Source organism: Lontra canadensis, unplaced genomic scaffold (assembly GCF_010015895.1).
Source record: "Lontra canadensis isolate GAN:19392208 unplaced genomic scaffold, GSC_riverotter_1.0 scaffold59, whole genome shotgun sequence".
Taxonomy (NCBI): Eukaryota; Metazoa; Chordata; class Mammalia; order Carnivora; family Mustelidae; genus Lontra; species Lontra canadensis.
Genome location: NW_022631053.1, coordinates 4,622,493 through 4,646,040, shown reverse-complemented (window position 1 = coordinate 4,646,040; position 23,548 = coordinate 4,622,493). Strand labels below are relative to the sequence as shown.

General features: G+C 51.2%; 1 protein-coding gene across 1 annotated transcript; it reads left to right on the top strand.

Annotated features, from left to right (window-relative positions):
* Positions 1-17,841: 17,841 nt before the first annotated feature.
* Positions 17,842-23,121, top strand: AQP2 (aquaporin 2). Its single transcript, XM_032876838.1, has 4 exons — positions 17,842-18,277; positions 21,417-21,581; positions 21,954-22,034; positions 22,771-23,121. The coding sequence occupies exons 1-4, from the start codon at positions 17,918-17,920 to the stop codon at positions 22,978-22,980; spliced, it is 816 nt and encodes a 271-aa protein (XP_032732729.1). The 5' UTR covers positions 17,842-17,917; the 3' UTR covers positions 22,981-23,121.
* The last annotated feature ends 427 nt before the right edge of the window (positions 23,122-23,548 follow it).

The following is a 23,548-nucleotide window of genomic DNA, read 5'->3' as shown; positions in this document are numbered from 1 at the left end:
AAATGACTTACCCATAAATATATGGGTTTATTTCTGGACTGTCAAGTCCAATCCACTGACGGAACCACACAGTCTTGACGCAGAATGCCACTGCAGCTTTGTAGTAAGTTCAAATCAGGACGTGTGACTCCTCCGACTCTGCTCTTTTCCAAGACAGTTTCGGCCATGCTGAAGCATGAATTACTTTCATAGAAAGAAAAAAAAATACTGTTAAAAAAAATTTACATGTTTAACTCATTCCTACCCCAACTTGTACTCTTGTGAGGTTTTTGGGATCACCAGTCTCACCAAAAGACAAGCTCATGGAGAGTGAAGATGGTGTCTTATCTACTTGAAAATACTTCCCATGGCCCCTGGCTTGGAGCCTAGGTCTGTGGTGGGGTTGAGTATAGGCTGTATGCATCAATGAATGAGTGGACAATAAATGGACGCTGTTGAGTCACTTGTATAGTTCATATTCTGATCAGAACCTGGACGAACACCCTTTACAAAAGACTTAGGAAATGCATTCATTAAATTCACGGTGACACCTCTATTGAGAAGTGTAGTCATGTGTTGTTTCACCTGAGGTTTTCATAGTTTATTACAGTCATTACAATGCTTGTCAATAAGAGAAAAATGTGCCCAAATTACTGGAGGAATTATGCACAAATTGCATACTCAGGCATTCCACAGCCAGGACCTAGCTTCAATCAATACTGTAACAATGACAGGTCTTATCAAAACATCAGAACTTGCTTAAGCTAAAAGATTATTAGCCTTTGAATTAGTACTCCAAACACGGCTCTTAATTAATCTGCTAATGATTTTCTTTGTTTGGAGGGATTAGCCCTGATCAATCCTAATACAGGCTCCCAGAGCAATATGCATGCATTTGTCCCTTAAATGGTCCTCTGTAGAGCTGGGGTTCAAGTCCCTGCCCTCAGGAGCACACGATCCAGGACTGGAGCTGGCACACACACCCCTCTTCGGAGTCTGGGGGCCGAGGGCTGACTCACAGGGGGCCCAGAGCAGGAGGGTGGGAGTGATTCTGGCTGGAAAGCAGGGAGGTGTCAGACCACATCTGGCCTTTGAACTGATTCTGGCCCGCCTGCCTAGGATGCTGTCAGGTGGAGACTGGGACAGGAGGGTTGCCTGCAGGGCGGACAAGGTGTTCTAGGCAGATGGAACGGCTAGAACACAGGCGTGTTCACAGGCACGCGCAGGCACCCATATGCACTCTTGCGCTCAAACACATCCTTCTCCCAAGACCTGGGCAAGTCAGAAACTGTCTGAAAGATGTCATTATGTCCACCTGAGTCAGCACACACAGCTCCAATTCCCACCAGGCTCTGGATTCCAGCTGTCCTTTCCTCAAGAGGGCTTTCAATCTGCCATCCCCTGCCTTCCTCCCATCGACACCTCTCTGCTACCAGCTGGACATTCTCCTCAGAGTCCTTACTCACTGCAAACTTTGGCACTATCCAGGGAGGCCCTGGGAACTGGGCCAGAGGTTACCGGTCCTGAAGCTTGAGTTTTGCAAGATGAGGACTTTTTCACCTGCCCCTTCGGAGGCCTTTGGCTGCCCGGCTAAGCTGTGGGGGCAGGGAGAGCCTTCATCACACTGTGGACCCCTGATGGGCACGGGCATGTGTGGCTTGATCCAACATTTAAAATGTTGCTTAGCAACAGTCCCAAAGTGCTATCTTCCATCGATCAATGACAAGTATTTTTTGATCACGTGCCTTTTGATGTTTTTAATTGACTTATTACAAACATACATTAGGATGCACACGTCATTAGTATACAGCCCTGATGCATTTTCACCAGCTGAACACACCTGTGTAACCAGAACCCGGATCAAGACACAGAACGTGACCAGCACCACAGTGTTCCTTCCCCAGCACCACCTACTCCAAGTGTCACCATTGTCCCCTGTGGTGACAGCATAGATCAATTTTGTCCGATTTTGTACCTTATGTAGATGGAATTGTGTAGTATGAACTCTGTTGGCATTTACTCTTTTTTTTTCAATTGAGATGTAATTGACCTGTAACATTCTATTAGTTCCAGGTGTACAACTTAATGGTTTGGTGTATATATATGTATTGCAAAATAATCACAAGTCTAGTTACCACCTGTCACCATGCCAACTCACAATTTTTTTGTCTTGTAGTGGGAACTTTTAAAATTAACTCTCTTGGCAACTTTCAAATACACAATACAATATTATTAACTATAGTTACCATGATGTACCCCATGACTTAATTTATTTTCTAACTGAAAGTTGGTACTGCTTGGCCCCCTTCACCCATTTCACCTGACCCCCAACCGACACTGGCAACAACCAATCTATTCTCTGTGTCTGTGAGTTTTGTGCGGTTTTGTTCATTTGTTTGTTTTCTTTTTTAGATTCCACATGTAAGTGAAATCATATGGTATCTGTCTTTCTCAGACTTACTTTACTGAGCATAATATCCTCAAGGTTCACCCATAGTACTGACTTTCCTGATACTCTTTTTCATATATTGAGGTGTAATTGACATATAACATTATATTAGTTTCAAGTGTATAGCAAAACACTTCGATATTTGGATACACTATGAATTGATCACCACAATAAGCCTAGTTACCATCCGTCACCATAGTGAAATTTCTTTCTTGTGAGATTGTTTAAGACTTACTATTCTAGCAACATTTAAATATGCAATGCAATAGGGGTGCCTGTTAAGCCACCCTCAGTGGGTTAAGCCTGGACTCTTGGTTTCTGCTCAGCTTGGGTCTTGATCTCAGGGTCCTGGCATCAGGCTTCCGGCTCAGCCGGGAGTCTGCTTGGGATTCTCTCTCTCCCTCTTTCCCTGCCCTTCTCCCTGCTTGTGCTCTCTCTCTTTCTCTCAAGCAAGTAAATAAATCTTTAAAAAAAATAATAAATACACGATACAATACAATTGACTAGGGGCGCCATGCTTGAATGAATAGATTGGTCAAAGACTTTGAAGAGGGTGTTTGAAAGACTGAGTCTCATAAGGAACAGAGACTCAAAAATGTAAAATGGAGTCAATCATGTGTTTTGGGGGAGCAGTATCTACGCTCCCGGGGAGGAAGAAGAGGGCAGGTGGCCTGCTGGAAGGTGCTCTGGTCTAAGAGTTGGGAACTTGAATTTGAATTTGCTATTTATAGGCTATCCCACCTTGGGAAATCTCTTTCCCTCTCTGGACCTCAGCTGTCTCCTCTACAGGGTTGGAGGGGATAATAAGCCCCTACCTTTTCACCACCACAGATACCTTCTCCTATCTATTCCTACCCCCCACTAGTGCCATGGATATCATGCTTTGAAAAATGTTTCCAAACCAGAGGATTGGGTTGGAATTACTTACATCAGATGTAAATAATGATAAATTAATGATTAATGATTAATTTGTTTGCTCACTTTTTCTTAATGGAAGATGTACGGAGCGGACTCAGATCTGTAACAGCGAGAAAGCGGTGCCACCCCGGCTTGAAGGAACTCCAGGGAAAAGCAGAGGTTCTTTATGGCTGAGTTACTTGATGGCAGCTTCGTGTCAGGGAAATGTTCAAAGCCTGGCGCCTCTGACGAATTACAGCAACTAGGTTGAGAACCGTCATCGGAGTCTCTGTGCAGCCCTCCGCCCAGGAACCACGGATGAGACAGGCCATCACGAGCTTTCCTTCCGGCTCTCAGGAGCCAAGGGACTGCACGTGGCCCAGTACACGCTGGAATGGACTGCAGAGTCGAGGAGTGGGGACCCGCTTCCCTGAGGAAGGCCTCCTTCCCAGGGTCACCTCAACCCCCAACCCCACTCTGTGTCCACAGCTAGACAAGTCCTCAGGGGCCCGGGACTCATGTTCCAGGGGACTGTTTAGAAGGTGCTAATGGAAGGGAATCCCCAGAGCACTGTGTTAATTGCCCTCTCAGCTCCAGACACCCCCACCAGTCTGGGGAGAGATTCTAGTGTCCTCTCCAGGAATGTGACCAGCTTCCTCCCTCCAGTCGTGGCTGCTCAGAGCTCAGGCTCTGGGGCCTTGCTCCTCTTTGTGCATCCCTAAGAGCTCTCTACTTTCCAGCCCTGCCCCCATATCTGTCCCTGACCCACGGATGGGATGAAGCCCCATCATCCCATGAAGACAGGCCTTGCACTGGCTGGTGGGGTATAGCACCACACCCAGGAGAGATCAGAACCCATCCAGAGCTGGGAGCAGGGAGGAAGCTGGGAGGAGTAGAATCTGGTCTAAGAGAGCTTCTTGGCAAAGATGTGACTGTGGAAGGAGGACGTGCAGGCAGAGCTAGATTGAAAGAGGTATTGTGGGGGGTCACTTGGCTCAGACAGTCTCCATGTGGGATTCTGGACAGGATGGGGGTGTAGTTGCCCCTACAGGAATAAAGTAACCAGAAATTCTCTAGGGGACAGTGGTAGTGGTGGTTGTGGGGAGGGCAACACAGTGTGGAGGCTAAGGACAGTGGTTTCAGAACTCAGCACACCTTGGTTTGAACCCCAGGGTTGGTTGTTATCACCTCGAAGATGGCCCAGAACTCAGCCCTGAACAAGGAGCTTCTGGAAAGCCTGGGAGGTGCGAAGGGTCACCCAGGGAGCTTTCTCAGGGTGTAGGCGCTACCCCTCCCTATTCTCACCCAGATGTAATTCAGACAATACAACCACCAGGAAGGTTGACAATGGTATGGTGAAAAGCCATCCAGGTCATTCTAATCCATCCCTGACACTCTGTCTTTCTCCCCCAGAACAACTGTCCAGGAAGCCTACTGGTAAAGGAACAAGACAGTATTCCTTTGAATTAATTAGAACACCAGGAGCTCAGCCCAGCCCAATTCAACCAACTGGTACACTCATCCAGGACCTTTTTACTGGGTTTTTATGCTGGGCCAGACTCTAGGGTCATGTCAGAGACCCAAAACCCAGCTCTCATACCATCCATGGTGGGGAAGGCAGCCCAGAGCAGAGTCAGTGCAGTGTGGTGACAGTGCTGTGATAGGGAAAGCCCAGAACACTCTAAAATCGGGGCAGTCTTGGAACATTATGGAAGGCTTCTTGGGGAAAGAAAAGGATGGTGCCAGGAGCCAGCCAGGAGGGTGGGAAGGCCTTTCAGGAGGAGGCTACCCTGCACAGCCAAGAGGTGAGAACCGAACTGTTCAGGGAAGTACAAGTAGTCCCAAGCTCAGCTTGCGTGGTGTAAGAGGATTGGGGCGGGGGAGAGATGGGGTTTATCCTGTCGGGGGAGGAGGTGCAGACAGGGAAGGTTCTGAGGGAGACTACAGGGCCAAGGTTGCTCTGGGGAATAGGTGGGTCTGGAAAGAGAAATCTGTGGGGTCAGTGGGTAGATACATTGGCTGTTTGGGGCATCGGAGCAAAAGATGCTGAGGGCCTGAATGTAAAGAGTGTCCATGGGGCCAGAGAAGAGGGGCTGGGTTCCTCAGAAACACAACTCCGGCTGTGGCTGACCCCTCCTGAGAGGCCTGCTTCCCCCATGCAACAGGGGCTCCCACAGGGGCTTGTTCTGGAAGTCTTGTATCCAGCCTTCACCATCCGAGCTATGTCCATGTGGCCATCCAGGTTTTCCTTGCTTTTTCCTCTCTCTGCTTCTTTCCCCTCTGTCCCTCCCCAGCCTTCCTATTTCGTTAGCTCTGTCCTTAAACCTCCTCTCCACTTGCTGGAAGCCCAGCTCTCCTCCTGTGTGGGGAAGTCCACCTCTGTTCTATCCATTAACCTCCCCAAAGTCCTCCCCGTCCCCACCTCAGTCAGTCCCTCCCATAGCCACAGCCTGGAGCTTGTCTTTCCTAAAATTCCCAGCCTGGAGGCTGGATCCCAGCTCCTCCTTCCTCCCTGGGCACAGAACACCATCTGTTATCCCCTCCCTCATCCCTCTCTCCACCTGCACATTCTTCCCCAGCTCCTCCCATGAGCCCTGAAACCCACTCTGGCCTCTCCTTCTGTCTCCCCTCCCATTCACTCCTATCCACTGCTTTTGGCTTCCACAACTCCCCCAGAACCTTCTTTGAGCCATCCCTGAAGGACCTCAACATCTGAACCCATCTCATCATTTCTCTCCCAACCTCCTCCCCCTCCAGGGCTCCTCATCTTAGTAAAGGGCAGCAGGGCCCAGCTACACACGTCAAGTCACTCTGCCCTTGTCCCTCCCTCAACCCTACATCTCACCACTCACTAAAGTCCCTGGAGTCTCCTCTCTAATGTGCCCAGAAACCATCTTCACGCTATTAAGTTCCCAGCACTTACCCGTAAGTTCTTGGTTTATTCTCTCTCTCTTTTTTTTTAAGATTTTTATTTATTTATTTGACAGAGAGGGACACAGCAAGAGAGGGAACACAAGCAGGGGGAGTAGGAGAGGGAGAAGCAGATGCGGGGCTCGATCCCAGGTCCCTGGGATCATGACCTGAGCCGAAGGCAGACATGTAACGACCAAGCCACCTGGGTGCCCCTGGCTTATTCTTTCATGCATTCGTTCAACAACCATTTCTTGGAAAGCCCATCCTGGGCAGCACTGATTTACTCACATTCAAGAGTCCCACTCAGATGCCCCACCTGACGCCTGACTTCTCTCATCCTCATACCAGTGATTGACCTGAACTCCATCCTTATTGACCAGCTCTGTCTTACCTCCTAAGTTGCCCAGGAGTTTGGCTGTTCCTCCTCACTGCCATGTCTGGTTTCTGCTGGCCTCATCCTAACTGTCTGTGGCAGTTAGATGAGTTGTGATGGGTATGAAGGCTCAATAGCGGCAGTAATGGGGAAACCATCTGAGCTGGGGCTGCTGGGGGGAATGACGAGACTAGAATTCCTTTAGGGACGTTTATTAATGTATGCACTCAATAAATATTTATTAGTTATCAGTGATATGCCAGGCAGTGAGCTAAGCCTGAGGGACACATCAGGAAGTCAACCACACATAGGTTGCCCTTTCTCTCCAGAAGCTTACAGTTTAGTCAGGGAGACATTCATCATATAAACGTCATAATTATGACCAAGACAAGTGCTCCACCAGGGTGGCCCATGATGGTCAAGCATGTTCTCTCTGTGGAAGTCACATTAACACTGAGATCTGAAGGATGAACTGAAAGAAGACAGGAGGGATAAGTATCCCAGGTAGCAGGACCAGCATGTGCAAAGGCCCTGGGGTGGGGAGGGGAAGAAGAAGTAGAAGCAATACATGGGACAAGAAGTCCCGCACACCGCACTTTTTTTTGTTTTAACTATAAAATAACATAACACAAAATTCACCATCTCAACCATCTCAAAGGGTGCAGCTCAGTAGCCCTGGGTAAATTCACAGTGTTGTGCAACCACCACCGCCCTCCAGTTTCAGAATATTTCATTAACCCCACAAGGAAACCCTATACTCATCAAGCAGTCACTCCCCATCCCTCTCCCCCCACCCCAGTCCCTGGCAACCACTCACAGGCTGTACGTCTCTATGGATTTGCCTCTTCTGGACGTTTCACACCAGGGGACTCACCAGTTTGGGGCCTTTTGTGTCTGGCTTCTTTCCCTCGGCAATAATCTAAAATGTTCATCCACATCATAGCACGTGCTAGGTCACATGGGAACTCTGTTGAACTTTTGGAGGAACAGGACACGCTGATCATTGTGCTCATGTGACATGACTTAAATTCAAGCTGTGGCGGTAAGATAAGGGTGATGATGACATCTGAGAGGAGACACTGTGATTTTCCAATATTTTCAGTTTCTTTTCGTGTCCTGTCATTCACGTTGCTTAACGTGGAGGAGAGGGGCTCCTGGGTGGCTCAGTCGGTTAAGCATCTGCCTTCGGCTCAAGTCAGACCTCAGAGTCCTTGGATGGAGGCCCGCATCTGGCTCCATGCTCAGTAGGGAGTCTGCTCATCCTTCTCCCTCTGCCCCTCTCCCCACTCATTGTCTCTCTCTGGCTCAAATAAATAAATAAAGGGCTGGGAAAGGCCATCTAATCAACCCCCCTTGGCACTGAGAAACCAGCCCCCAGAGTTGGCCCTGCCGGGCAGGGGATCTTTGCCAGTTTTGTTCCCTGAAGTATCCAAGCTTAAAACAGTGGTTGGCACACGCCTAGTGCTCAATAACTATTTGTTGCATGAATAAATAAATACAATGAAGTGTTTCAAGTGCCCTAAAGTCCCAAGAAAATGGACATTCATCAGCTAGAACCAGAGAGAATGGGCCAACATTGCAGCCAGAAGGTGGGTGGTTAGATAAAGGGAGGACTTCCTGGAGCCATGGGCCCTTAACCCCCCGGGGAAGTGAACACTCACCACAGGTAGGCACTCGGACTTTTGTTTACCTGGATGCTGGGAGAACCTGTACGGCTTTGGATCCCATAGGGAGACAGCCTAGGAGGTGGAACCGGGATCCACCCCCAGGCCTCTGGATGCCCAGGCCTTGCTCCTTTGGTGGGAACAGCAGTCCCTCCCTCCCAAGGTCAACGCTCCTCTCCCAGCTGAGTATGCCTGGGGGTGGGGTCAGCCCAAGAGACTTCCAGAGGGCTCTCAGAGGCATTGCAGGGAGTCCTCAGGTCTCCCTTCCCCCAGCAGAGGCCAGAGGGAGGAAGGTAGGATGGCAGCAGAGCGTGAAAATTGGAGGCTGATATTGAATTGCAGCAAAATGAGCGGAGGATTAGGCGCCGCACCTGGACCCACCCCTGGAGAATACCAGGGCCTGGGCTGGCTCTCGTGAGAAGCTGGCAGGCCCAGTACTAGGAGGAAATCTGGCTGGCTGAACAGGGGTCACAAGGAGGTGGCTGAGGCCACCAGCAGGAAACACAGTTGTTTCGGCTGAGGTCTTCCCATCCAGGGCCCCCACCCAGGCCTGGGCATTCCACATTAACCGAGCTCCTCTTAGGTTCTGGGGCCAGAGCTGGAGGAGATCAGAACCAGGCTGGGATGCCACCCCAGCCCTTTGCCTTCAGGGACTGTGATGGAGAAGGGGAATAGGAACACACAGAGTACTCAGGATTCTGGGGAGTGGGGATGGAGGAGGCTACTTGGATCAATTCAAGGAAGGCTTCCTGGAGGAAGGTGAAGGTGTGGGGCTGGGTTCAGATTAAGGAAGATCAGAGTTTGAATCATGACTTAGCTACTTCCTAGCTATTTTGACCTTGGGTAAACAGTTCATTCTACAAACCCTCATTTGATTGTCTGCTCTATGCCAGTCACGTGCTAAGCATTGCGACTACATGGGTGGATTTGACACGGTTCCTGTCCTCAGAGCTTAGCCACTCAGCCTGGACAGCCGGGTCTGTGCCATCAGGGAGGTGAGGCAGGGGGCTCTGGACTGGGGGCCGAGACGATGGTAGCCATCTTCATGTCCTTTACCCTAATCCTTAAAATGGGGTTGGTACCCACTTCACCACAAAGTTGAAATGACTGGTTGAGAGGAGTGTGAGCCCAGGATTTCACACAATGGACTTGCAAGGCGGGTCTCAAGGGGAGGTGTGAGGCTGGCAGAGGCTGAGGCCTGGGAAGGACACAAAGGGGTGAGGCACCGGGGTGGGAGGAAGGTGGGCATGAGGGCACGGTGGGGAGGAGAGGGATCTGGCCCAGAGCCTGACCCAGGCCCTGTGAGTTACCTAGTCCCTGGAGCCCACAGAGCCCTCACTGGACGCAGGCACCCGGCAGCCAAGGTGGCTTAGCTGCAGCTGTTCTGAGTGGGGAATTAAACAGGTTTGGATGACCTTTGTGAGCAAGGTGGTGGGGCACTGCCCATAACCCTTCCAGCTCATTACCACCCCTTCCCTGGCAATGACCCCAGCGTGCCCTGGCATTCACAGACCCTCTGTCTCCCTGTAGGGCAGAGACACCAGCTCTCCTGGTCACCTGGCAAATACTTTCCCACTCTGCCCTCGAGCCCTGTTTAGGTGCCCCCCAGGGAACCATGGGGCCACCCAGGCACTCTTGGGGGGCACTGGGTGGCTCAATAGGTTAAGTATCTGCCTTCAGCTCTGGTCATGATCCCAGGGTTCTGGGATCGAGCCCCACATTGGGTTCCCTGCTCAGCGGAGAGTCTGTTTCTCCCTCTCCCTCTATCCCTCTGTGCCCCACTCTTTCTCTCTCAAATAAATAAATAAATAAAATCTTAAAAAAAAAAAAAAAAAGCTACCCTTGGCTCTTTGGGGCCTCAAGCCTGGCCGCCTCCCCCCCCCCCCCCCCCCCCCCCCCCCCCCCCCCCCCCCCATGTCATAGGGGATGAAGCTGAGGACTAGGAGGGGTTCAGTCAAGAAAGGAGCAGTAAGCCCTCTGGCAGCAGCCCGCCCCCAGCTGGTCTCCCTGTTGCTAGCGCCCACAATGGCTCCCAGCTGTCCCCTGTAAGGAGGCTCCATTAGCCGGTGGACTGGGCTTCTCCATGGTGCAGATCTAGTTGTATCGGTTCCTATTAGACCGTTTGTCCAACCCTCCCCTTCATGCAGCTGCTCTTGCTGCCCCAGCTTCCCCGGTGTTTGCTCAGCTTCTGTGGGACTCCCCCAAGTGACTGGGAACTCCTGACTTCACGAGGCAGGGTGACTGAAAGGTCTCCCTGTCCCCAGCCCCTACTCACACCCAATCCTTTTCAAATGAGAACAGACTTGTTCCCGACCCTTCCTTACCCCACCGGAGCACAAATGCACACTCCCCTTTCCCACCCAAGCTCTGAGTTCTCTCCTAAATCAGGTGCCTAAAGAATGCCATGTGGCTGCAACACAGAGGGTGTGGGACAGGGATGGGGGGTGGGCTTGATGGACAAGAGATGTTTTTGCTCATTTATTCACTTGATGAGCACTTATCAAGTACTTATAATATGCCAGGCCTTGTGCTAAGTCCCGGGGGTACGACAGAGAGCAAACCCAGATGGGGTCTCTGCATCTGGGAGTTCACAATCCATAGGGGGAGTCAGACATGAGCAGATCATTATAAGCCTCTGATCGATAAGAGAGGGCAAGGCACACCATGGGGTGGGTGGTCCTAGAAGCGCATGTTACTGGGTTATGGGAAGCCTTCCCCAATGAGAAAGTGATTTTTTTTTTAAGATTTTATGTATTTATTTGACAGAAAGGGATCACAAGTAGGCAGAGAGGCAGGCAGAAAGAGAGAAAGGGAGGCAGGCTCCCTGCTGAGCAGAGGGCCCGATGCGGGGGTTTGATTCCAGGACCCTGGGATCATGACCTGAGCCAAAGGCAGAGGCTTTAACCCACTGAGCCACCCAGGTGCCCCAAAAAGTGATTTTTGAGCCAGGATCAAAAGCAGTATTTTTCAAACTGTGAGCAGCAACCCATTAGTGGGTCATGAAATCAATTTAGTAGTTGTGACCTAAATTGCTTTTTTAGTGAAATAGAATAGGAGTTTAAAGCCTCAGAGTGAGGAACTATTGTTTGGGAAATGTAAGTTTTAGTTATCTATAGCCATATCTATGTCTATATCATCCATCTACCTGCTGAGATCTTGTCTGTGGGTTAGGGTGTCAAGTGTGTTCCTGCAAGCCTCCATCAGAAAGACTGGTGAGCCCCCAGCCTGGAGTTTGAGGAAGAGTTAGCCATGAGAAAGTGCTGGTGACATGTGTCCCAGGGAGTGGACACAAAATATTTCAGGACCCAAAGATGAAGGGCTTGGAAGGAGGATGTGCCAAGTTCACTTGTCCTGTGAGCAGTGGGGAGCTCTTCGAGGCTGAGATCTCTGTGCCCCAACCCCTGGGAAGGATTCAGAGGGCAGGAAGCTGTCTTTGAGCTTCTCCAGGAGCTGGAGATGCAACTGTCTTTGCCTCGACCAGGGCCCATGCCCATTAGGACTCCCTGGCCTTTGAGGTGGGGTTTGGAGGACAAAGGTAGCCAGTCAATGGAGGTAAAGCCTGAATTTCTTTCTTTCTTTCTTTCTTTTTTTTTACTTTTTAAAAAAATTTAGGGGCGCCTGGGTGGCTCAGTGGGTTAAAGCCTCTGCCTTCAGATCAGGTCATGATCCCAGGGTCCTGGGATCAAGCCCCACATCGGGCTCTCTGCTCAGCAGATAGCCTGCTTCCCTCTATCTCTCTCTGCCTGCTTCTCTGCCTACTTGTGATCTCTGTCTGTCAAATAAATAAATAAAATCTTTTTAAAAAATTTAAATTCAGCTGGGGCGCCTGGGTGGCTCAGTGGGTTAAGCCTCTGCTTTTGGCTCAGGTCATGATCTCAGGATCCTCCGAGCCCTGCATCAGGCTCTCTGCTCAGCAGGGAGCCTGCTTCCCCCTCTCTCTCTCTGCCTGCCTCTCTGCCTACTTGTGATCTTTGTCTGTCAAATATATAAATAAAATATTTTTTTAAATTAAATTCAATTAATTAATACATAACGTATTATCAGTTTCAGAGGCAGAGGTCAGTGATTCATCATTCTTATAAAACACCCAGTGCTCATTACATCACTTACACTCCTTAATGTCCGTCACGCAGTTACCCCATCTCCCACCTCTCTTCTCTCCAGCAACCTTCAGTTTGTTTCCTACAATTGAGAATCTCTTATGGTTTGTCTCCTTCTCCGATTTCATCTTGTTTTATTTTTTCCTCTCTTCTCTTATGATCCTCTGTTTCGTTTCCTAAATTCCACATATGAGTGAGATCATATGATGATTGTCTTTTTTGATTGACTTATTTCACTTAACGTAATACCCTCTAATTCCATCCACATCGCTGCAAATGGCAAGATTGTATTTTTTGATGGCTGAGTAGTATTCATATATATATATGTATATGTATATATATATATGTATATGTATATATATACATATATATACAAAATAGATAAAGAAGATGTATATATATATATGTATATGTATATATATACATCTTCTTTATCTATTCATCCATCAATGGACATCTGGGCCTTTTCCATAGTTTGGCTATACGGACATTGTTGCTATAAACATTGGGGAGCAGATGCCCCTTTGAATCACTACATTTGTATCTTTAGGATAAATCCCTAACAGTGCAGTTGCAGGGTCATAGGGTAGCTCTATTTTCAACTTTTTGAGGAACCTCCATGCTGTTTTCCAGAGTGGCTGTACCACCTTGCATTCCCACCAACAGGGTAAGAAGGTTCCCCTTTCTCCCCATCCTTGCCAATATTTATTGTTTCCTGACTTGGTAATTTTAGCCATTCTGACTGGTGTGAGGTGGCATCTCATTGTGGTTTTGATTTGTATTTCCCTGATGCCGAGTGATGTGGAGCATTTTTTCATGTGTCTGTTGGCCATTTGGGTGTCTTCTTTAGAGAAATGTCTGTTCATGTCTTCTGCCCATTTTTTTTTAAAGATTTTATTTATTTATTTGACAGACAGAGATCACAAGTAGGCAGAGAGGCAGGCAGAAAGAGAGGAGAAAGCAGACTCCCTGCTGAGCAGAGAGCTCGATGTGGGGCTCGATCCCAGGACCCTGGGATCATGACCTGAGCCAAAGGCAGAGGCTTTAACCCACTGAGTCACCCAGGTGGCCCGTTCTGCCCGTTTTTTGATTGGATACTTGTTCTTTGGGTGTTGAATTTGATAAGTTCTTTATAGATTTTGGATATTAGCCTTTTATCTGGTAAGACGTTCGCAAATGTCTTCTCCCATTCTATTGGTTGTCTTTTGGTTTTGTCAACTCTTTCATTTGCTCTGCAAAAGATTTTTACCTTTTTTAAAAAATGATTTTATTTATTTATTTATTTATTTGAGAGAGAGCAGGAGTGAGAGAGAGCATGAGAGGGGAGAGAGTCAGAGGAAGAAGCAGACTCCCTGCTGAGCTGGGAGCCCAATGCTGGACTCCGTCCCAGGACTCCGGATCCATGACCTGAGCCAAAGGCAGTCACTCAGCCAACTGAGCCACTCAGGTGCCCAAAAGCTTTTTGTCTTGATGAAGTCCCAGTAGTTCATTTTTGCCTTTGTTTCTCTTGCCTTTAGAGACATGTCGAGCAAGAAGTTGCTATGGCCAAGTGTGGTGTAAGAAATGGTCGTTTCATCCTTCTGCATGTGGCTGTCCAATTTTCCCAACGTCATTTGTTGAAGAGACTTTTTCCATTGGATATACTTCCCTGCTTTGTCGAAGATTAGTTGACCCTAGAGTTGAGGGTCCACTTCTGTGTTCTCTATTCTGTTCCATTGATCTATGTGTCTGTTTTTGTGCCAGTACCATACTGTCTTGATGACAGCTTTGTAATAGAGCTTGAAGTCCAGAATTGTTATGCCTCCAGCTTTGGTTTTCTTTTTCAACATTTCTTTAAGCCCGGCTTCTGCATCAGACAGACCTGTATCCAGTGGAGCTCGTTTCCTCCACTTAACCAACCTGGTGATCTCAGGCAACATTTACAACCTCTCTGTACCTCAGTTTCCTCCTATATAAAATGGAGCTCATGAGACTCAACCCCAAAAGTTCTTGTAAGGACTTAGTCTGAAACCCAGATGTCCCCAAGCCTTCAATTCTCTGGGTTCCCCCTTTGCTTTCAGATAGAATAGAGTTGCCAGACTTAACAAATAAAAATACATGACACCAGTTAGATTTCAATTACAGATAACAGATAACTTTTCAGTATGAGCATGTCCTAAATATTGATTGGAAGTATATATGCTAAAAATGTATTCATTATTGGGGCACCTGGGTGGCTCAGTGGGTTAAAGCCTCTGCCTTCGGCTCAGGTCATGATCCCAGAGTCCTGGGATTGAGCCCCACGTCGGGAATCTCTGCTCAGCGGGGAGCCTGTTTCTTCCTCTCTCTGCCCACTTGTGATCTCTCTCTGTCAAATAAATAAATAAAATCTTAAAAAATGTATTCATTATTTATCTGAAATTCAAACATACTCAGGCTTTGTGTATTTTATCTGTAATCCTACATAGAAATCCGATGGCTCACACTTTGTCCCCGAACTGCATAGACTTGACACCTACAATATTTCTCAGGCCCCCTGAGGGGCTGAGCCTCAGGTTCCCACCCCTCCTGCCACCACTGCCTGGAGCTGCTCTCATTGCTCTGTCCCACTTCACCTGACCATGGTTCGGCCCTGTCCCTTTTCCTTCAGTCCCTGAAGTCCCAGCCTCACAGGCTGTGGTGTGTGACCCACTTTTACTGACCTTGTGAGGAGAATGGAGGGCATTTGCAGCTCAGCTCAGAGCAGGAAACACACCTTATGTCATCTGTCAGACAGCACCAGTCCTGAATTCTGTCCCTGTCCCCCACCATGGGACATCCTCGCTGGCCCAGCTCCCGGCACACACCCTCTTCCCACCTCCATTTTTCAAGGGTCTCAGCCCCTCCTTCAGGCCACCAGTAGATGACACACATACCCATATTTTCCCGAGAAACGACAGCCAGGTGTCTTATGGGACCTAGGAAAGGAAGAATCCCCAAGGTAGATAAACAGTGTTATGTCTGATTACTGAGACCAGGGCCACATGATTGCCAGGCATGTGTAAAGCAAGAAAACACACACGGCAAAGCTTATGGAAGCCATGTCTGAAGCTTAGAAGGAAATTCTAGACCTGATCATGGACACTCTTGTAGGAAACAGTGCCCCACTATACTCCTGATGGCACAGAGGGTGATGGCGTGTAAGAAAACCCTGAGCACTTTGAATCAGAAAGAAATTTCAGAAGGGTAGACTCTGAATGTGAATACATTTGGGGATGATCTTCACCACTTTGTTTTACTGATCATTTCCTTGTCGATAATTGCACGGGAGTGATTTTGACTTTAAAAACCCTGATATCTGAATCAATCTGAAAGACTTCTTTTATTAGAAACAAACCAAAATTGGGAAGAAAGCATTTTGGGGGGTCATTTTCCTTCATGGGTTTTTTAAATTATTTTTTATTATGGCAAAATACATATAACATAAAACCATTCTAACCATTTGTGACTGCACAGAGAAGTGGGATGAGGTACATACACGTTTTTGTGCATCTATTACAACAATCTATTGCCAAGAAAACATTTTTGCAATTCTAATTAGGGGTGCCTCCTACCCTTGATGGAACCTCCAACCTCACAAGACAAAGTGTCGTGGTCACTGTGGACAAAATGCAGTCCTCCCCCCGAAGAGATCTGCTGCCCACCAGGACCCACAGCTTGAACCCCCTAGCTTTGACAAGTATATCTTCTTCCTCCCTGGCTCAAAAGGAAAGCACAGCCCAAGTAGGACCCAGTCATGGTTGGTGCCCTCCCCTCCTCCCAGTCCTGAGCCCAGACCAGAACGTGAGTAAGTCTTAATCTCTAGGGACTTCAGGTTCTTATCTGTAAAGTGAGATCCATAGGCTAGATGACCTCTAAAATTCCACTGGGTTCTAGATTTATGACTGTGACTGAATGACTGACCACACACACACACACACACACACACACACACATTTGAGTTGGGAATTAATGGGCTTCAGAGAGAAACTGTGACACTTCTTCTGGGTTTACAGGGAGGTAAGACATTTTCACTTGATGAGGTGAGGGCAGATCCTGCCCAGAATCAGGGGTCAGCAGGCCACTCCCTCTCTCTGTCTGTCAAGACCATAAAGAGTATGGATGGTCCATACTCTGCAGTCTCTGATCCCTCCCAGAACTGGGACTTGCCTGGGGTCCTGCTGGGTAGAGCAGGTCTGGAACCAGTCCCCCTAACCGCCTGTTGAGCCTCACCCTGCGTTTGGGTCCCCAGGAGAGGGAACAGGGCCAGAGGGATGATGGGAGAGCAAGGGGAGTGGGGCCTGGGGAATCCCAGACCCAAGTGTCTCCTGGATCCCAGCCCAGGGCAGCACTGATGGTGGGAGTTGGTACTGCCCAGAGGCTGGGCTGAAGGGACAGCAGGGCCCCAGAGTCTGCACAGCTCACTGCCTCACAGAAATGTCCTCCCCCTGTGGCCTGGGTAGCTCTGAGCTCCTGGGGATGCCTACAGCCTGTCACAGCTCCTGGGACCTTCCCATGTGAGTTTCGGGAGAACTTTTCTCCTCCTCTGAGTATTCAGAATATAAATAAGTAACATGAATAATAATAGCTGATATTCATTGATGGCTGACTGTGGGCCAGGTGCAGCTCTGAGCGTTTTATATTATTTCATTTCATTCAAACCCCGACCCCATGTAAGTGCATTACCCTCTGTTTACAGAGACGGAGAATAAAGGGTCAATCACGGAGATGGACCAGGTGATGCTGGGATGGAAGCCGGAAGCTTCCTCAGGCAAGCATAGGTTGATCTCACACCCAGGGGTCAGGGTACCCCTGCCACCGAGGCCATCCCCTCCCTCCAGGCTATGGGAGCTGCGTCTTGGCTGGGGTTCCAGGGAGGAGGCAAAGTCTAATAACTTCTGGGTAATTGACTACAAGAAAGTGAGCCCAGAAGAGATGAAACCTTGATGCCTTGGAAGGTTCACGTCACAAGCCAACCAGTTGTTTTCCATCCCCTTCAAGAAGGACTAATTGAAGGTCAACAACAGGAAGAACTTCCCAATCACCAGAAGGGGTAGCATGGACATCCTCTGTCACAGTCCATCTTGGGTGAGGGGCTGTCCCTGCCTTGACTAATAGTTGGAGTCAGAGGGAGGGGGTTTGGCATCACCCCCTCAGAGAATCCCCAGTCACAGAATCGGTGGGGGTAGGGGAAGCCCTGGGGCCTCAGCCCTGGGGGAACCGGGGCACAAACACGGAAAACCAGGGGACGTCAGTCCTTATCTGGAGCTCATTAATGGGGAACATTAGTCAGCTGTGAAGGCCAAGATGGGGTGATAGGCATGCGGGTGGGCAGGGGTGGGGGGTAGGGGCAGCCGTAGGAGAGACAAGGTAAGGGCCCAGACTCCACCTCTACCTCACGTGTCCCAATCCAGGATGGAAGAAGCCTATATAGGCCCCTGGCCCAGCCTCCCCAGAGACCCTGAGAGAGAGACAGAGACAGAGAGCGAGAGAGACCGTGCTCCACAAACCTCCTTCCGCCACAACGGCAGGGTCAGCCCACAGCATGTGGGAACTCCGGTCCATAGCCTTCTCCAGGGCCGTGTTTGCAGAGTTCCTGGCCACGCTCCTCTTCGTCTTCTTCGGCCTCGGTTCGGCCCTCAACTGGCCACAGGCCCTGCCCTCCGTGCTGCAGATTGCCATGGCCTTCGGCCTGGGTATCGGGACCCTGGTCCAAGCTTTGGGCCACATCAGTGGGGCTCACATCAACCCTGCCGTGACTGTGGCCTGCCTGGTGGGCTGCCACGTCTCATTTCTCCGAGCTGCCTTCTACGTGGCTGCCCAGCTGCTGGGGGCTGTGGCAGGGGCCGCTCTGCTCCATGAGATCACGCCACCCGACATTCGAGGGGACCTGGCTGTTAATGCAGTGAGTAACCAGAACGTTGTCCTTTCCACAACAGGCAGGTCCTGGGGAGTCCCTTGGAAGGGTGAGATGGGAGGGACCAGATCTGGGTGAGGAGAGAGAAAGGTGGGGAGGGGGGAGGGGGAGAGAGGGAGAGACGTTGGAGCCAAGAGCACAGGTACCATAAAGGACATAAAGGAGCCAGGGTAGAAGGAGCGATGAGGTCAGAGCAGAGGCAGGATCCAGGTGGGTCTTCTGGCACCTTCTTCCCTGAGCCTCACGGAGGAAGAGCAGCATCAAGGTTGTTGCAGACTTGATGCCCACATCACAGTGAGGGCTGGGCCAGATCTCAGCCGAAGACACAGTCCCAAAGCAGATGTGCTTTCTGAACTGGGAGGAACCTCAGAGCGCTAGTCCCAAGGGTCTTCTCGAGGAAAGAAGGATCCAGTGTTTCTTCAGCATCCGTGTGTGAGCCTCACAGCAGGCTCCTCACAAGCCACACTCGGACACCTCACAACTGAGCTTTGAGGTGGGGATGGGTATATCCATTGCTTAAGGTGCCAGAAGCCAGCCTTCAAACCCAGGCTTGACAGCAAGACTCATGATCTTTCCACCTGACCCTTGTACCCTCTCTGAGCCATCACCTAAGACTTGTTTAGCAAACAAGGAAACTGAGGCTCAGAGAAGGGGAGGGATGGACCAAGGGTTCTATAGTTTGTCAATACCAGAGAAAGCACCAGAACTCAAGGCAAAGCTGAAGAGGCAAGGTCTCTCCAGACCCTGGAGAGGGTCCCCAGAGCCCGTGACTAACTGCTGATTACATGAACGATGGCTAATTGGACACCTTAGGCATTTTGAGAGCTGGGGAGGATGCCGCAATCCCTCCCTTTCCTCGTTCTCGCCTCTCCTGCCCTCTCTCCTGGGTCTGTGCAGCTCTCCGGCCTCTGAGGCCATGAGTGGGGCGGCAGAGTCCGTGTCCCCTCAGTACACCTCTCCCTCCAAACCCCTTCCTAAGCCAGGGCCGCAAGCACCCCGTCCATGCCTCGATGCCCTGCCTTTCCCCGGGCTGCTGGATAAAAGCTCCGATGTCTCTGAGGAGCCCTACACGGTTTCTGGGCTGCCCCCTCCTTTGCACAGATGGCCCTTCCTCATGCAAGGGGCAGAGGTGTCCCAATTGAGGAACTTTTTTCTTCTTCAAAATGGAAAATATGAGGAGGCTGGGGGCTCAGGGATGAGAAAAGGCTAGAGTGGCCATGGTGGGAGACAGACTGAGGAGTGTGACCCTTTCCAGTGAGAATGAAAAGAGTTCTGTTCCCAGCAAGGAGAGGGCCAGTTAAACTGCCAGAGGAACTTCCTGAGAGTATGTATGGCCCAGAAAGTCTCAGAATGAGTGGCTGGAGAATCTCCTCTAACAGCAGAGCAGTGGGAATGCTAAGGAACCGTGGAGACACTCACTCCTGCTCCCCCATCATGTGACAGTCAACTGGGGCCCTCAGAAGGGAAGGATCCGGGAAGGGTCTCAGCATTTACCTGCTCAGCATTTACCATCTTGAGGAACTAGGGAGAACCCTGCCTGGCTGGAATGGGGCAGCAGTGGGGCTGAGCTGTCTAGAGGCTAGAAAGCTAGATGAGACTGTTCCAGACTCATCCCCAAGACTGTTGGAAGAACCAAGAATCCCAAGACTATTCCAGGCATCTCTGAGGTCACTGGAAAGGCTGGCGTAGCCACCAGAAAGTTACCACTGACATGCCCCTGTTCTTTACTGGGCCAGGTACCACCTACTTCTCGGTACAACACTGTAAGATGAATTCTGTGATCCCTCTACCCTGATTGGTAAATGGAGGCTCAGCATTCAGTGGTCTCCAATCACAGAACTGGCCGGTGTCAGCATCTAGAAGTGGAGGCAGGGCTGTCTGACACTAAGTCTACGTCTACACCTCACCCTTAGAAAAGCCATTTACCAGTGGGGATGGGGCTGGGGCTCTGCTCTTATCATTTCTAGTCCTCACACAGCCCTCCGGAATCTGTTTTGTTATCTCCATTTTACGGAAGGACAAACCGAGGCTGAAGTAGTAAATAGGGTCCCATGGCAGGTTACATGCCTCCAAAGTATGCTTTCAAAGCTCCTTTCATGACCCCCCACTAGAGGTTCCAACATTGGACTAGGGGAGTAGGGGGCATGAGGTTAGACCCTAGATACCCAAGGGTGCCAGCCTGGTGGCTAGGACCCAAGAGTGGGGGTTCAGGGCCTGGAGAAAAAGCGTGGGAGCTGAGAGCTGTCCTAGTGCCAACCGGTGCAGTGCCCAGTGCTTGAGGGCAGGGTGTAGGACACAGGATGACAAAACCCAGGGAGAAATCCAGTGCTGGGTGCGGCCCGGTTATGAAATAGCCTCTTTGCTCGGCCCCAAGTTCTCTCATTACCCAAGGCGGGGTCTGCCAGGACCATGGGCACCCCACCTGGTCCACGGGCCCCTCCACACCATGGTACAGGGCACCAGCGCCCCCACCCTTCATAGGATATGCAGGGAACAAAGCCACAGGGCAAAACTCAGGCCTGAAATACAGTGTGGAACAGGCAAGATCTGGGGGGGGGGGGGGGTCAGGCAAAGGTGAAAGGAAAGAGTGGTACACTGGGCTGATGGGGTAAGGGAATGCACCAGGACGGTCCCCAGGCCCAAGTCCCAAGACCCCCCTGGGGGCCCTTTGCCCATAGGAGGAAAGACTACAGGCCTCTCATTACCTCAGTAGATCTTAAGCCCTAGAGGGCAAAGAAGGCCTTTCTGTTACCTGCCCGAAATCTTCTTGCTGCAGTCAAGACCTCTTCCCTTCTCATTGTTCAGGAAACAAATTGTGGACCTCAGCATCCTTTTCCTCTCACCTTGGGCACACAGTCACAGCCCCCCAAAATCTAACGGGCTATGGGGTCGTTTTCCTACCTCTGGCCTGGGGATCACCTGCAGTCCTGGGGTCCATCCCCCTACCTTTGGGCCACAGCCCAGGAAGAAGCCATCATTCATTTGAGCTAATGGGCCTGGGGAGCCCAGGTGTTCCAGTTCCAGCCCAGAGGCCTCCCTGGAGCCTTGGCTGCAGATGGGCCTGAAGACACAGCCAGAGTGGGGAGCCTGCTCAGCATGCCCCCACCCACCCCATCTCTTTCGCCAGCTCAGCAACAACACAACAGCGGGCCAGGCTGTCACGGTGGAGCTCTTTCTGACCCTGCAGCTGGTGCTCTGCATCTTCGCCTCCACAGACGAGCGGCGGGGAGACAACCTGGGCACCCCCGCCCTCTCCATCGGTTTCTCTGTGGCCCTGGGCCACCTCCTTGGGGTAGGTCATGGCCACTGCTCTAGCCTTTCTGGAGGCACAGACGTACAAACCTTCCCCAAAGAAGCAGACACACAGACCACTCTAGAAATAGATACACATACCCCGCAAAAGTGACAGACACAAAGACCCCCCCCAGGGGACAGATACACAGAACTCCCCAGAGGGACAGTCATGTGGCCACCCCAGAAGGTTTGACTCCTTGATACCCCAAAGGAACAGATCTCGCACCAGCCTCCAATGAATACAGAACACTGAACATATAGGGACCAACTGCCCATCCCAGGGATTCCCTTGAGGTTGAGGTCAAGTGCTAGAGAGGGCCCCAAGGACCCCCTGCCCTGTCATCACCATATCCCCTGCCTCCCCTTACAGATCCACTACACTGGCTGCTCCATGAACCCTGCCCGCTCCCTGGCTCCTGCTGTGGTCACCGGCAAGTTTGACGACCACTGGGTAATGGCTGAAAACTCCCTGCCTTCCTTCCACCTTCCCCTCCCTCAGACACCCATCTCCGGGAGGGCTGGAATAGAGTGGGGCCAGAGCTCAGAGAACCTCAGCACTCTCCTGGGGAGCCTGGGGTTCCACCCTCCCGGCCAGTGCGGACACTCCGGACACTCCGTTTCCACACGCCTCAGTGCAGGTAATAGCAGCAGTTGCCTCACCGGCTTTTTGGAAGAGTTAAGTGATGCTGCCTTAAGTGAGGTGTAAAACAGCTCACACGGTGGCCTGGAGCCCGGAAAGGGTAATGTTAATACTAGCTAATACATCCATTTGTGTTATTCAGCACTCATCTAGCCTCAGTACGGGCCAGGCCTTTTTCTAAGTGCTTTGCAAACATGACCTCACTTAATTTTCACGACCACCCTAGGCGGTAGACATTATTACAATGAAAGGAAACTGAGGCACAGACAGGGTGGGCCAATTGCCTCTGGTCACCCGGTTAATCAATCCGCTTGGAATTCATACTCTTAACCCCCAACTAACCAGACGCCCCACCAGCTGCCGCTGGCATTACTAAGTCTGCCAATCCCCCCACCCCGGTTCATGAACCACGTGGGAAACCCCCTTTTCAACATCAAGTCGGGGGAGCGCGTCTGGAGGGTGAGGGGCGCAGGTAGTCGTGGCTCGACACCCCCCCCCCGCCCCAACCACTATCCCCATCCCCAACCGGCTTCTCCACTCGCCCCAGGTCTTCTGGATCGGACCCCTGGTGGGCGCCGTGCTGGGCTCCCTCCTCTACAACTACGTGCTGTTCCCGCCGGCCAAGAGTCTGACCGAGCGCCTGGCAGTGCTCAAGGGGCAGGAGCCCGACGCCGACTGGGAGGAGCGCGAGGTGCGGCGGCGGCAGTCGGTGGAGCTGCACTCGCCGCAGAGCCCGCCGCGGGGCAGCAAGGCTTGAGCGCGCCGCCCGCCTGGCCCCCCGAGGCCCCGGTCGTCCCCCACCCCCACCCCAGGCTCGGTGAGGGGAGAGCTCCGAGTGGCTGCGCGCCGGCAGCCCAGCCCGCCCCTCTCCTCCCCAGGTCCAAAGTCCGCCTGGACACCGCCGAAGAGCCGCTGCCGGGGCTGTGGGATGGCGGTAAGCCTGGCCGTCCCCCTGTCCCCAGGCTGCAAGCCGCGAGCAGTCTGACGCTCTAGCTCCTTGCGGGGAGCTGGCCTCTTGGGGAGGGAAGGCCAGCAGGTAGAGGAAGGCTCTGGAGAGGCCCGGCACCGGTAGGGCAGGGGAGAGGGATCTGGGAACTGTGATGCAGGTTTGGCTAGTGTGTGAGCCTGTGTTCCTCCCCAGCGTCCCTCTGTCCCCAAGTGCACCGTGGTGCAGGCTCCCGAGTGTGAGTGGCTGTGCCTGTGGCGGTGCGAGGGCACCCACCGGCTGGCAACCTCTCACTCCCCTCTTGGCCCCCCCCCCCAGCAGTGCAATAAATCTACTTCCTCTGTAGCTCTGTCCTCCCCCAGGAGCTCTGAGAGTGCTC

Bases quoted from the DNA above. Each gene is read 5' to 3' on its own strand.
- AQP2 (XM_032876838.1), top strand. From the start codon at position 17,918: ATGTGGGAACTCCGGTCCATAGCCTTCTCCAGGGCCGTGTTTGCAGAG. The intron at 21,582-21,953 runs GTAGGTCATGGC...CTCCCCTTACAG, and splicing joins CCCTGGGCCACCTCCTTGGG to ATCCACTACACTGGCTGCTC. The intron at 22,035-22,770 runs GTAATGGCTGAA...CACTCGCCCCAG, and splicing joins GCAAGTTTGACGACCACTGG to GTCTTCTGGATCGGACCCCT.